At 41.7% G+C, this 13,330-nt stretch overlaps 1 protein-coding gene across 4 annotated transcripts in view; it reads left to right on the top strand.

Annotated features, from left to right (window-relative positions):
- Positions 1–13,060, top strand: part of UBR3 (ubiquitin protein ligase E3 component n-recognin 3) — a 327,861-nt gene extending 314,801 nt beyond the window's left edge. For all 4 annotated transcript variants that reach the window (XM_073633943.1, XM_073633941.1, XM_073633940.1 and 1 more), the window contains 2 exons: positions 693–832; positions 3,867–13,060. In XM_073633943.1, the coding sequence (XP_073490044.1) occupies positions 693–832; positions 3,867–3,984 (258 nt within the window). In that variant the 3' untranslated portion in view covers positions 3,985–13,060. The remainder of the gene's footprint in view (positions 1–692; positions 833–3,866) is intronic.
- The last annotated feature ends 270 nt before the right edge of the window (positions 13,061–13,330 follow it).

The following is a 13,330-nucleotide window of genomic DNA, read 5'->3' as shown; positions in this document are numbered from 1 at the left end:
AGTATGTATGTATATACATATATATATTATACACACATTATATAAAGCTATAGCTATATAAGCGAGTCGCTGTTGTTGACAATTTTTTTGTAAGACCTGCTACTAAGTTAGTCCACTACAAACAGCATACCTCAATGTCGTCAATGTAGTATGTTGACTCACTTTGCAAGCAAAGTAACAATGTATAGGCAAACCCTTCCACGCTATGAACACCAATCTCCTCTTATAACCCATTATATTGTATAGGTTTTATAAATTCCTGCATATCAAGATTAAAATTAAATGTTCACATCATTGGTTATTATAATTACTTCATGTCCATCCAGTCACAAAATAGTATTATATCAATGTCCATCAGATGTGTCCTCTAAGATAAGGTTGGAAGGGTGTTGGACCATCTGGTGACTCTTGATGTCTGAAGATGCCCCTGATTCGTGAGATAATTATTGCCAATCTCACCTCATAGACATGTTTACTAAGCTTTTTGCTTGCCCAGACTTGTTCTCTACAATATATGTGTTTGCCTTAAAATTGGACCATTCGAAAATGGCTGAAAGTGGTACAAAATGCCAGGTAATTCAGCAAGCAGTAGGTAAATTGTGCTTCTTATAGCAGATGATTAAGTTTACCCTGTACTAGGCAAATTGCAGCTGGCATCTAATTGGTAGCATTTTCTTTTTATCTTTCTACAGCATTCCCAGAACTGTGGTGCCGGCACAGGAATATTCCTGCTGATCAATGCCTCTGTGATTATTATCATTCGGGGACATCGCTTTTGCCTCTGGGGTTCCGTATATCTGGATGTACATGGGGAGGAAGACCGAGAACTCAGGTAATATTCTGATTCTTTCACACATGGGTAATACATTTTTCAGCAGCCTCTTCTGGGCTGTAAGCAATAATCAACCTATGACTTCACAAAGAACTTTTATTGTGATGTGGAATGTGCGTATGTATGGAAGCACAAAAGCATTGATGTTCACTGTGTTGTTCCTTATGTGGTCTTTGCTGGACATTTGGCCCAGCCAAAAAATTGCTGCATTCTGTGCATGGAACCCTTTCCCATCAGTACTGTGTGTTGGGGTGAATTACATTATGCTGCATTTTTGCCAACCTGAGTCTTCTTCTATGATTTTGTTTAGAAGTGGTCCATTCCCACTGTGGATGCATCCAGTAAAGGATGAACCTGCCTTTAAGGACTCGTCCGATAAGTGGTTGGAAGCCCTATCAAAAACTTTTTTTTTCACTGTGTGGTCTGTGTGATTTTGCTTTCTCAAACTGTCTGATTGGTAAAATCCCTTAAAAAGTTGTAGCCTTTTCTGGTTTAAATGCTTAGAGCAGGTGACTGTAGCATTAAATTTTAGCTGTGATGGTTTACTGGAAGCCTTCTGTCTTGTTTCTCATATGTGCCTCCTGTCGGTGCATATGCGTATAATTTTTTGGATAAAGTGTTGGACTGCAGACCTCTCTAGTAAGAAGTGTTTAATCTGCATGGCCTTTGAGGAACAAGCTTTGTTCAGACCAGCTATTGACAGTATTGTCCGGAATGCTATTGGTGGCAAGAGCTCCCATCTTCCCCAGCAGAAGAAAGCTTAAGAACAGAATGCAATGTAATCCCCGTCTGCCCATCAAGAAATGACCTTCCTCCTTCCTCAACTTCAGTGAAGCCCCCCAAGCTTGGAGCTCACATCCACCCACCCTCTAAGTCTGCCAAATCCTCAGACAAGCCTTCCACCCCATGAAGGTATGCCCCCACTTTTCAGTGGAGAGGGCTGTCTGTTGACTTTTTGTGGAGACTTGGGCAGCGTGCATTTCAGATGCCTGGATGCAGTAAGTGGAGTCCTAGAGTTACTAATTTGTTTCGTTCCTTGCCCTCCTCTTGTTTTCTCTCCCAACCTATGTGTTTCTTTATGAAATCATCTAGTAGTCTTCTGGATCAGGATGTCATTGCTCCAGTCTCTGAGGCAGAATGGTTGGTTCCAGGAGTTTTACTCCAACTTTTTCACTGTTCCAAAACCTAAAGGGGGTACCTGCCCCTTCTTGGACCTCAAGGCATTGTTTACATTCAGGCCCAAAAGTTTCCGATGGCATTCACCAGATTTGCCATTGCCTCCCTTTACCAGGGAGACTTTCTGGCTTCTGTGGACATCAAAGACGCTTACTTGTCCCCCTCTTTCCAGAACACCAGTGCTTTGTGGTAAGACCACTACACTATCAGTTTGCGGCACTGCCCTTTGGCCTATCCTCTGCAAACCGGGTGTTCCCCAAGGTGCTTGCCCCAGTGTTGCACTTGTTTAAGGTCCATTGTGGAATACTTGGACAACCTCCTGTTGCGGGAACAGTCAGCAAGGGCTCTGTTAGACAATATATTTGGCTGTCCAGACATTAGAAGTTCAGGTGAATAATGAACCTGCAGAAATAGTCGCTGGAACCAACTCATAACTTTGGGTTTTTAAATCTGCTCATGGGCACATCTCAGAACTGAGTGTTTCTTCCACGGGAGAAACTTCGTACTTTCTGGTACCAGTTGAGAACTGTTCAAATCACAAGTCATCTGACTTCTCACTTTGCATGAGAGTCTTTGGGCTTATGGGGTAGCCTCATCTGAGGCAGTTCCGTTTGCCTATTTTCACTTTGGACATCTGCAACACAATATTCTGTCATCATAGGACAAATCCGTTTTGGAAAGGCTGATTTGGTTGACTTCAAGTACAAGGCTATTTCTGGCTTAGTGGCCCAGGAATCCAGCTCTGGAAGTCCTTTCTCCCCATCTTTTGTAAGATTCTCATGGACACCAGCCTGTTGGGCATCTAGTTGATGCAGGGGACAGAGAGAGGAAAGGTGAACAAAGGTGTTCCAAGGCCTGTGTCACAGGTCGGGTGCTGGAAAGTGGACCTCCTGGCCTTCAGATTCAATTACAAACTGGACTGATGTGCATCTAGGTGAAGGGACTCACTGGCAGACGCAATACTCTAGCTGCACTGGTGGGTCCAAAGGATGAGCACACCCTGATTAGGACTGCAAGCATACACAGGGTGCCATGAAGAGGCCTTACAGCTTACGCATGCGTGCTAACTAAACTTCTGTTTGCAATAGTTTCACTCTAATGCAATAAGAATGCATTAGGGTTAAAAACCCAGAGACTTTACAACCCCTTTAAGAGTTCCCTTCACTGGAACCAAGAAGGCCAAAGCCCAACCCCTGAAAAACCCCACATCATAGAGTTAAAGCTGTTATAGTTGCAAAGGGTGGGCCAGCTCAATCTTGAACCCTACAGACTAAGATTGGGATGCTATTCAAGTTCATGTGTGTGTAAAGGCAGGCGTCCCAATACTTTTAGTAATATTGTGTATGTTTTCAAATGTATATTTAGCTGTTTATCTGGAGTTCCTGTTTACAAATTGGTTGCTAGCAGCGCAGGTTGGTTTCCGTGTCATGATCATGCGTGAATCTTCAAATGGCTACTTGTGTATTGGATTTATGAGGTCTGCCCAACTGCCACAGCTATTATTTAGGCTGTTAGTTTAATTTTTTTTGTACTGTTGTGAAAATTTACTCTGGTATTAGGAGTCTGGACTTGAAGGCTAGAAGATTCAATTGGAGTCCTTCCCCCTCAGTTTCTAAACCTGTCTGCCATATTATGAGGGTAATGTTGAAATGTATATATTTAATTGAAAGCCACACTGGAGGGGAGATTCCACAACTTTATTTCCTGATAGCTAAGATACCAGTGGGTGAGTAAGTCAGCCATTCAACTTCTATTCATAACTGAAATACATTTATTTATATATATGAAATACATATTTGCTGTATCCTTAAAAAATAAAGGGGGGGGTTTTGTAACGTAAAGTTTTTTTCCTCCACAGGCGCGGAAAACCTCTGTACATTTGCAAGGAGCGGTACAGCATGTTGGAGCAGCAGTGGGTGACGCACACATTTGATCACATCAATAAGAGGTGGGGCCCCCATTATAATGGATTGTGAACACCGATGCAACTACAGATGGAATCTCAAGAAGGGCTTTCCGAGAAATAGAGGACTAGCTCAAACCTCGCCTCTACAGCTAGTTCATTAGGTGCTGTTGTGCTAATGCAAATGCATCCCCAGCACTGGAAGAATAAGGTACAATAAAAAACAGGAAAAAAAATTTACTTTTCTACAACCCTACAAAAGAACACTGACCTGCATTGTCCAGAAAGCACAACGATTAATGAATGTTCAACGCGCTTTACTGCTTCTTTTGTGTAAAATTTCTTTGTAGTTTTTGTACATTTTTTTTTTTTTTCCTTTTCGCTTACATCCTATATTTGTGGAGCTCTGCAGTGAATGAAGGCTTACTGACACCAAAACTGCACAGGTCAGTAAAATAGGCCTACATCATTCTCCAAGACAAGCCAGCAGAGGATGGCAAATATTGTGGACATTATGTGCTGTGACTTGTTAGTATTTTAAGTTTGGTTCTTAAGCCTTACCTTTTATTCTAATCATCCTTGCATAAGTGATCGCTTAACTGGACTAGGTTAGTGTGGCAGATTGTGTTCTTTAGAATTGCTAAGTGGGACTGCACTTTTTTAAATGTTACGTAAGCTCACTTTAGGCCAAGCTTGGGTGTCTGCAGCTTACCAGTAGCTAAAGAGAGAAAAAAACAAAACCAAACCCAGCTAGCTGCAGCTAAGCATACTGGGTTTTGTAGTCCCTGAGTAACTGGAGGCCGTGATTATCCAGCTGTGCTTTAGAATATTCTATTATGGTGTGTTATAAGTCCTTCCATGTATGTTTTTGTGTGCGCGTGTTAATATGTAATGAGAAGTCCATTGTAAAAAAATTTTTTTGTTTCCTGTGAAATATTGTATAGTTACAGATGGTATACAGATGTTATAACAAACATTTTGAATTGAAATGTAATCATATATAAATACATCTGTATGTGTGTATAGAACACGAAAATACATACATTCAGGGACATTTAAAAAAGTGCGTTATTTTGCTCAGAGTCTGTTTCTAAAGCTTTTAAGGCTTGGATAAAACTGAATTCTTTCTCAGGAACTGAAGAATCTCTCGATATTTAAGAGCTGTCGGATACGATGTCACTAGACTGCTGTTCTCTTCTTTTTTTCTTTTTTATGAATCCCATCTTGTTTTATTTCCTGTGCTTTTCTGGGTCTCATTACACACCAATGTATCATACTAAGTTTATATGACAACACTGACGATGTGCATCTTATTTAAAAAAAACTTGGCAGAGAAATGTTAATTGAAGCACGTATATTCTTTCCTACCAGTCATAAGTACACCTGAGGGTCAGCGAGACACAGTATTAAAGTAGAACTCTAACCTAAACTAATTGGGGGAGGGCTAGATTCTCTGTTGTGTTATTATTGTCATCTCAGTCCTCATGCTTCCTTAGGCTAATTCATACACATTATAATCTGATCATACAATCTCTATACAAGCAACATAAAGTGGTAGTAAAAGCTCGCTTTGTGATTTTTACCTACAGGTAAGCCTATAATGGTGCTTACCTCTAGGTAAAATGAATAGCTCCTAAACATTGACTGTTTAGGAGATATTCACCCTGGATGCAGCCGGTGACGTCGCAGAAGCATGCGCTCTGAAGGTCCGGCATTCCTTGCCAGATCTTCAGAGCTTCATGCTGGATATCGAGGGATCCCACAGGCATGGGCGGGAGTGACGTCATCAGAGCTCTGGCAAAGCACACTGCCAGAGCGCTCGAACCTGGAAGAAAGACCAGGGGAAGATGTCAGCCATCTCAGCTATAACAGCATGGCGCTGGAAGGCTTCACTCCAAGGTAAATATTTCATATGTGCTAGTACAATAAAACCTTGGTTTGAGAGCATTTTGCAAGACCAGCAACATTTTTAAATACATTTTGATATACAAGTGATGTCTTACTATACAGGTAGTGTCATGTCACAACGGAGTATAAAAGAGAAGAGAGGCGCCACTAAGTGTAGCAATATGGTTACATTTAATGAAGGTACAACATTGAGCAACTCACATGGTTGATGATTAAAACAGACGCATCTAAGTATGCAGGCATCCGGAGTAATGCTGTCCACATAGACCAACCCCCGCACCGCCATCAACGTCGTCCATTCCACGCTGTGCTCCACGAGTGGTTCAAGCCTCGCTTTCAGATTGTTCTACTGCAGGGTAGTCTTCCCGGTCACGACATCGGTGAGAGCCGGCGGTGCAGAGGACAGTCTATGTGGACAGCTTTACCCCGGATGCCTGCATTTTTAGATGTGCCTCTTTTAATCATCAACCATGTGAGTGGCTAAATGTTGTACCTTCATTAACCACTTCAGCCTCGGAAGATTTTACCCCCTTCCTGACCAGAGCACTTTTTGCGATTCGGCACTGCGTGGCTTTAACTGACAATTGTGCGGTCGTGCGACGTTGCACCCAAAGAAAATTGACATCCTTTTTTTCCCACAAATAGAGCTTTCTTTTGTTAGGCCCCTTTCACACGATCGGACCGTTCAGGTCCGCCTGTCAGTTTTGACGGCGGACCTGAACGGGCGATCCATGTTAGCCTATGGAGCGTCGGATGTCAGCGGAGACATGTCCGCTGACATCCGACCCCGTCCGATCCGCTAAAAGCAGACGTATGGCTCTATGTCCAGATCCGTCGCTGGCGGATCGGATCAGGAGAGATCTAACGAAAACGGACACGCTGTCCGTTTTCGTCCGATCCCTCCATAGGCGGCAGCGGCGCCTGACAAGCCCCTCCCCGCTCAGTGAGCAGAGAGGGACCTGTCATCCGCCGGCTCAGCGGAGATCAACGGACTGATCTCCCGCTGAGCCGGCGGACCGAGGCGGGCTCCGTAGAAACGGAGCCCGCCTCGTGTGAAAGGGGCCTTAGTATTTGATCACCTCTGCGGTTTTTATTTTTTGCGCTATACACAAAAAAAAAGCGTCAGTTTTGAAAAAAAACAATATTTTTTACTTTTTGCTATAATAAATATCCCCCAAAAATATATATGTATAAAAAAAAATTTTTTTCCTCAGTTTAGGCCGATATGTATTCTTCTACATATTTTTGGTAAAAATTTTTTTAAAAAAATCGCAATAAGCGTATATTGATTGGTTTGCGCAAAAGTTATAGCATCTACAAAATAGGGTAGAGTTTTATGGCAATTTTATTTATTTTTTACTAGTAATGGTGGCGATCTGCGATTTTTAATCGGGACTGCGACATTATGGCGGACACATCGGATGATCAGTGCTATAAAAATGCACTGATTACTGTAAAAATGTCACTGGCACTGAAGGGGTTAACACTAGGGGGCGATCTAGGGGTTAATTGTGTTCCCTGGTGTTTGTTTTAACTGAAGGGGAGAGGGGACTGTGTAGGGGAGATGACAGATCGCTGTTCATACTCTGTATGAACAGACGATCTGTCTCTTCTCCCCTCAGAGGACCGGAAACTGTGTGTTTACACACACAGATCCCGATTCTCAATGTGTCAGCAGCGATCGCGGGAGCTCGGCAGTGATCGTGACCGTTGGGCACTCGCATCAGCTTCGGGGGAGAGCAGCGGGCGCGCGCCCCTAGTGGCCACGGGGCAAAGCGTCGTAACATAACGTAGTTTCGCCCAGCCGTGCCAGTCTGCCGCTGTAAAACTGCGGTGTCTGGTCGGCAAGTGGTTAAATGTAACCATATTGCTACACTTATGCCCTGTACACACGATAGGATTTTCCGATGGAAAATGTGTGATAGGACCTTGTTGTCAGAAATTCCGACTGTGTGTGGGCTCCATCACATTTTCCATAGGAATTTCTGGCACACAAAGTTTGAGAGCAGGCTATAAAATTTTCCGACAACAAAATCCGTTGTCGGAAATTCCGATCGTGTGTACACAAATCCGACGCACAAAGTGCCACGCATGCTCAGAATAAATTAAGAGACGAAAGCCATTGGCTACTGCCCGATTTATAGTCCCAACGTACGTGTTTTACATCACCGCGTTCAGAACGATCGGATTTTCCGACAGCTTTGTGCGACCATGTACATGCAAGACAAGTTTGAGCCAACATCCGTCGGAAAAAATCCATGGATTTTGTTGTCGGAATGTCTGATCAATGTCCGACCGTGTGTACGGGGCATTAGAGGCGCCTCTCTTCTCTTTTATACTCTGTGGTTCCTGCTGGATTTTTCTTCTAATTGTGGAGGCTTCCATTTGTGGATGGACATTTTATGGTTACACAACGGATCACATTGCTGTAATCTTTTTATATGGTCTATAAACTGGAGGACTTATAAATAAATGGTTGTGGAATGAATCATCTGAGTTTCCATTATTATGGGGAAATTCGCTTTGATATACAAGTGCTTTGGATCACAAGCATGTTTCCGGAATGAATTATGCTCGCAATCCAAGGTTTTACTGTATATGCAACTGCCTTGCAGGGTTTTTCTTTTGTTTTTACTACCGCTTTAAGATCTACCAAAACTATGTAATATGAGAACCTACCTAAACTATTCATTCAATCAGTTAGGCTCTTGCTCTGCAGACTTGTTGGTAGATCTAAAGAAGATTGTACAATCAGATTGCAACATGTGGTGAGCTGTACTTGGGGACACCCAAGGTTTTGCTGCAAAACTGAGTGTCATTTATCTCTTCTTAGCATTACATTCTTGTATGTTTATGATTGATCAGCTAGATAGCAGTGATACTGTCAGCAGTCTAGAGTGGGGCCTCCCAAGCATGATATAGAGAACACACTCCTAAGACAGAAAACAGGCCATACATAAAATGAAAATCGTCCAGTTCTGGAGGGACTTGCCAAAATTTGATCCATGTATGGAGAGAATGATTGTATCATCCATCGATCTACTTGGGTACAACCAACCTGTCTGATTTTTTTTTTTTTTTTTCATTCAATCACTGCTAGCTGCTATAGCAACTAGCAGTGATCATTGTGTTCTGTCAGCTGGGAAGGCTACCCGTGCGCCCCTCCTCCTCCACTGGCAGAAGACGATAGCACTGTGGGAGGCATTCCCCCATCAACACTGACTATGGTGATGGGAGAATCATAATTTTTCTTTCCTTCCACCTGAAGTGGAAGGAAAGAAAAGTGAATCATCTATGGGCGGCTTTAGTTCACCCCAGTGTCTTGGATTACTCCAGAAATAATATTAGGAGGATCTAACTCTTCCCTAAATTCTAAAAACACAGAAGCAAACAAAAATACAATCTTGGCCTCAACTTCCAATTTCTTTAGCCTATAAATTAGTCAAGCTCCATGTACTGGAAAAAAATAATTGTTTTTTAACAAAGTATTTGCCTTTGTGGTAGATTTGCTAGCATTTTAAAAAACCTGTCCAGAGTGCCAAGTGAAAAGATTCTATTTTTCATGGCCTTGGTGCTTCACTCGACGACAAGTGTCACTATTAGTACAGAACTGTGGTATCGGCTGCAACAAAAACAACGTTTAATTGATCATCCTACTTGGGTATCTAAGAGGCAAATTACAGATTTGTGAAGGATTGAGCAAACATTTGTACAGCTTGTCATGACATAGTCATTCATTGGAACGTGCCCTCGGGGAGGTTTATTATCATTCATGCATACAAACAGCAAGGTGTTGGCAAAATATTTCTTTCAGATGGTATACCTGTGCGTTTTCAACATGCAAACAGACACTGTTTGTAAAGATCAACATACAAAGTTGTAGTGTAGCAATAAACGATCGGTCCAATCTTGCGCTGTATGACTTTCATACTCTGACCTAATTTTGGACAGGCATACACAGTGAGCTTTGTCCTGAAATGTTGGCTTTCCCCACATGAAACCCTTATTGGCCAATATTTACTGTAGGTGCCTTAAAAGTTAATTCTACCCAATAGCAATGATACCTTGGTTATAGAGGAGTCTCACTGTAATCTGAACTGTAGTTAGTTGATATGACTTACTGCAGTGTACACCTCATTGTTATTTGCATTTCCTTATTGCACAAAGCTTCTACTGTCAAAGTGAAAATGATTGATACTATAATAAATGGATGTATACATGTATGGGGTGCATTTGAAGATTTTATCATGCACTCTAAAACCTTGCAAAAAAAAAAAAATTATAGTTCAGCTTATTCACTCCTTCTGAAGATGCTAGCTGCTGTGGTTCCGTGTTGAAGCTTTTGGGTCAAATATGCAGCTTGTTTTGGTCATCTATTATGTCAACCCAAAAGTTTCCATATTGTCCCACAGCAAGAATGCATAGAGGGTGTAATGACTTTACCTCTGTTTGTCAGCAACTCAAAGTATTTCAGCTGTACTCAAGTCAGCTGTAAAATATAAATAAATCGCATAAGCCCACCACCACATCCCCATTTGGAAGGTTTCATTATTTAGTCTGGGGGGTAAGGAATAAACAGAAATAACTATTCTCGTTCCATAGCACTGATCCCATGGAGCATCTTCTTTTTCTGGGTCACCACCTCTCTGTCATGGCATACAATGCAGGACCAGCTGTACTACTACATTTTTATTGCTGACTTCAGTTCCGCTTGAAGTGAAAGGATTGGCTTGACTGCTTGCCAATTGACATGAAGATCGGTTTTCTTTAGGGCCGTTCAAAAAATGAACCAACTGCCTTAATTTATTGCACGTTCACACATAACGCACAAGAACAGCAAAGTAAGAATGGATCATTAAGTTTCAAAAATCTATATAAAAGTTTTAGCAACTTTCCATATAGAAAATGGAAGGCAGAGAGGATGAATGTAGAACTAAAAAAAATAAATAAATAAAGAGAAAAGAAAATGCCACTGTGCTAAATAAACTCCTAGTGACCGGTTTAGGCCGAGCATTAAAAGATGATTGATGTGAGTATGGCAGTAGTGGCTGTAAGTTACACAATGTGGATTCTTTGTCTTTACCTAATCCAGAGTGTGTGTATTATAGTTCTCCTGCAATATATTCTTAAATTCAGATGGCTCCTTTTGGCACGTCTTTTAGAATAATATATGTATATATGGTCTTTTTAAAGGCTAAGTTCACCTTTTGCAAAAAAAACAGATGCACATTTTTTTGCAGTTAAAGTGCATTTATTCTTTTTTTCTAAGGAGTCTGCAGAGCATTGCAACTGTGATCAGCAGATCGCAGGTGCAATGTCTGGCTCCTGCAGACTCTCAGGATATCTGTCTGCCCATACCTCTGATACGGGAAGACAGTTACTGGAGAGCAGGAAGATCAATGAACTACTAGAGTGCTCAGCAGTGCCCTCATAGTTCATTGAGAACTACAAGCCATCAGTCGCAATGGCATAAATGACAGTACTTGTATATTCATTTGCAGGAAACTGTGAACTTATGACAGGGCTGTGTGGGTGGAGCCCCCACACAGCCGCGCTGGCTTCAAATTGTGACAGCAGGTGCAGGAAAAGGATCCCTCGCCCACTGTCACAGGTGGGAGGGGGCAGAGGGCAGATGTTGGAACATGTTACATGTTCCACCCTAAAAACGGATGGAACATAAAATGTTCCAAAGGTGAACTTATCCTTTAGGCTAGGTTCACATCTGTGGGTATGATTGCCGCTGCAGGATAGCCCCTGTTTCTGCAACCGCCTGCACAGAAAAACACAGGCGATGTTTGCAGGTGCCATTAATCTTAACGGCAAATCGTACGCACTGCACTCGTGGTTCCCATGTGGGATACCATTCCAAAAGTGGAGCAGGGACCTTTTCCTTGCTTTTCAGGAGGCACAGCAACCCATTCAAAGAAATGGGCTGCCATGCAAAATGTGGCACCTCAGTGCGAACCAGGGCATAAAGGAGACCTGTCATTTCTTTTCTTGAATTCATTACGGAATGCAGATCCCCCCCTCTCTATTCTTCTTTCCTGGTCTTACTTTGACCTGCTGACGAAATTGTGGCTTGCTGGGAGTGGAAAAGGTTATACTGGGCTGGCCTTATGGCTTTGTTTTGCTGTTGTCCAATCTACTGAAGACAGCAACTCAACCTAATCCACCTGAACACGCTTCCCATGTCCCATAGAGGAAAAGAAAATGGCTTTATGGTGGATCAAAAATCATTTTTTTTTCTGGATGTTATATTTTCCATATTTTAAACAATTGCCCTGCTTTTAACATAGGAAATCTTGTGGTAAAGGTTTATTCCCAAGCTGACAGAGGCCGTAAGTGAGCTGTTTGATGGTCACTAAATTTCTAAACACAGATGCAGTCAATCTTCAACAGAGTCTTAACAAATGTAGGTTTTATCTACCATAATGCTGACAAGAATATTTTATAATGCCACACCCTCCTAAACTGCACCGGACCTATTTACCCCTATTTAAATATCACTTACCTGGCTGTCATGGTAATCCAATGTCTTAAATACTTTTGAAAGCATTGACCTAAAACAAATGTGCAGATCAGGAGTGTTGACTCTCTGAATTTCTAATCTTCATGTTTCTTCCGGGTCGATGACTGTGAAAGTATTGAAGGCAGACACAGCCAGGTATCAAAAGAAGTTGACCAACATGGGGGGCTGCTATTGCTAGTTGATAACTAGCAATAGCAGCCCTCCATGTTGGTCAACTCCTTTTGTAAATAACCCCCTTGGCTCTCAATTAGCTGTTGTTCAATAAAGGAAACAAGTTTTTTTTTTTTATGGTGTTTGCAAATTTTTGATGGGGGTTTGGAAGACTTATTAAGTGGCCTGCAGGAATTATCAGTCACAGGTAGGTGGATGGATTTGTGGGTTCCAAACCTAAATCATACAATCTAGATTTTGGTTACACTTTTTATCAGGTGCATGCTGCTTATCCAGGGTCCCTTCCTCATTTTGCTGAACATCTTTTATTTTCATCCTTCTTTATATTTGTTAATCTGGCTTTGCAGACTGAAACTGTCCTGTAAAAATATAAAAGTGTGTGCGTGTTTATTTCTCTAAATGTATCTGTGCTCTGATGTTTGGATGGTCATTAAATTACAGTACATTACTGTAGGAGCTAGCTTGATCTTTCTAATACATGAGAAGTATAAAGCAAAATCTAACAAATGTTGTAAGATATGTTAATAAAAATCTACAAGTATCCAATGCTCCTATTCATTCTGTTATACCTAAAAAAAAAAAAAAATATTGCAAGATGGACCTTGACATAACACACCTTTCCGCACGTCAGAGCTGGACTCCTGGCAAGCAGCCGAATAAGGAGTTGAAATAACATACACATGCTTGTATTACTTGCCACATAATATGTAATTCTGTTTAGCCAGTTTTGTGATCCAGAGTAAACTACATGGTCCCAAAAGTTGCTGTTTTTTTCTTTTTATGTAATCTAAACGTTGGACCCTTTTCAGGG

Source organism: Aquarana catesbeiana, linkage group LG06 (genome assembly GCF_042186555.1).
Source record: "Aquarana catesbeiana isolate 2022-GZ linkage group LG06, ASM4218655v1, whole genome shotgun sequence".
NCBI classification, from domain to species: domain Eukaryota; kingdom Metazoa; phylum Chordata; class Amphibia; order Anura; family Ranidae; genus Aquarana; species Aquarana catesbeiana.
The sequence above is the reverse complement of the archived record's forward strand: the minus strand, read 5'-3'. Positions and strand labels throughout refer to the sequence as shown.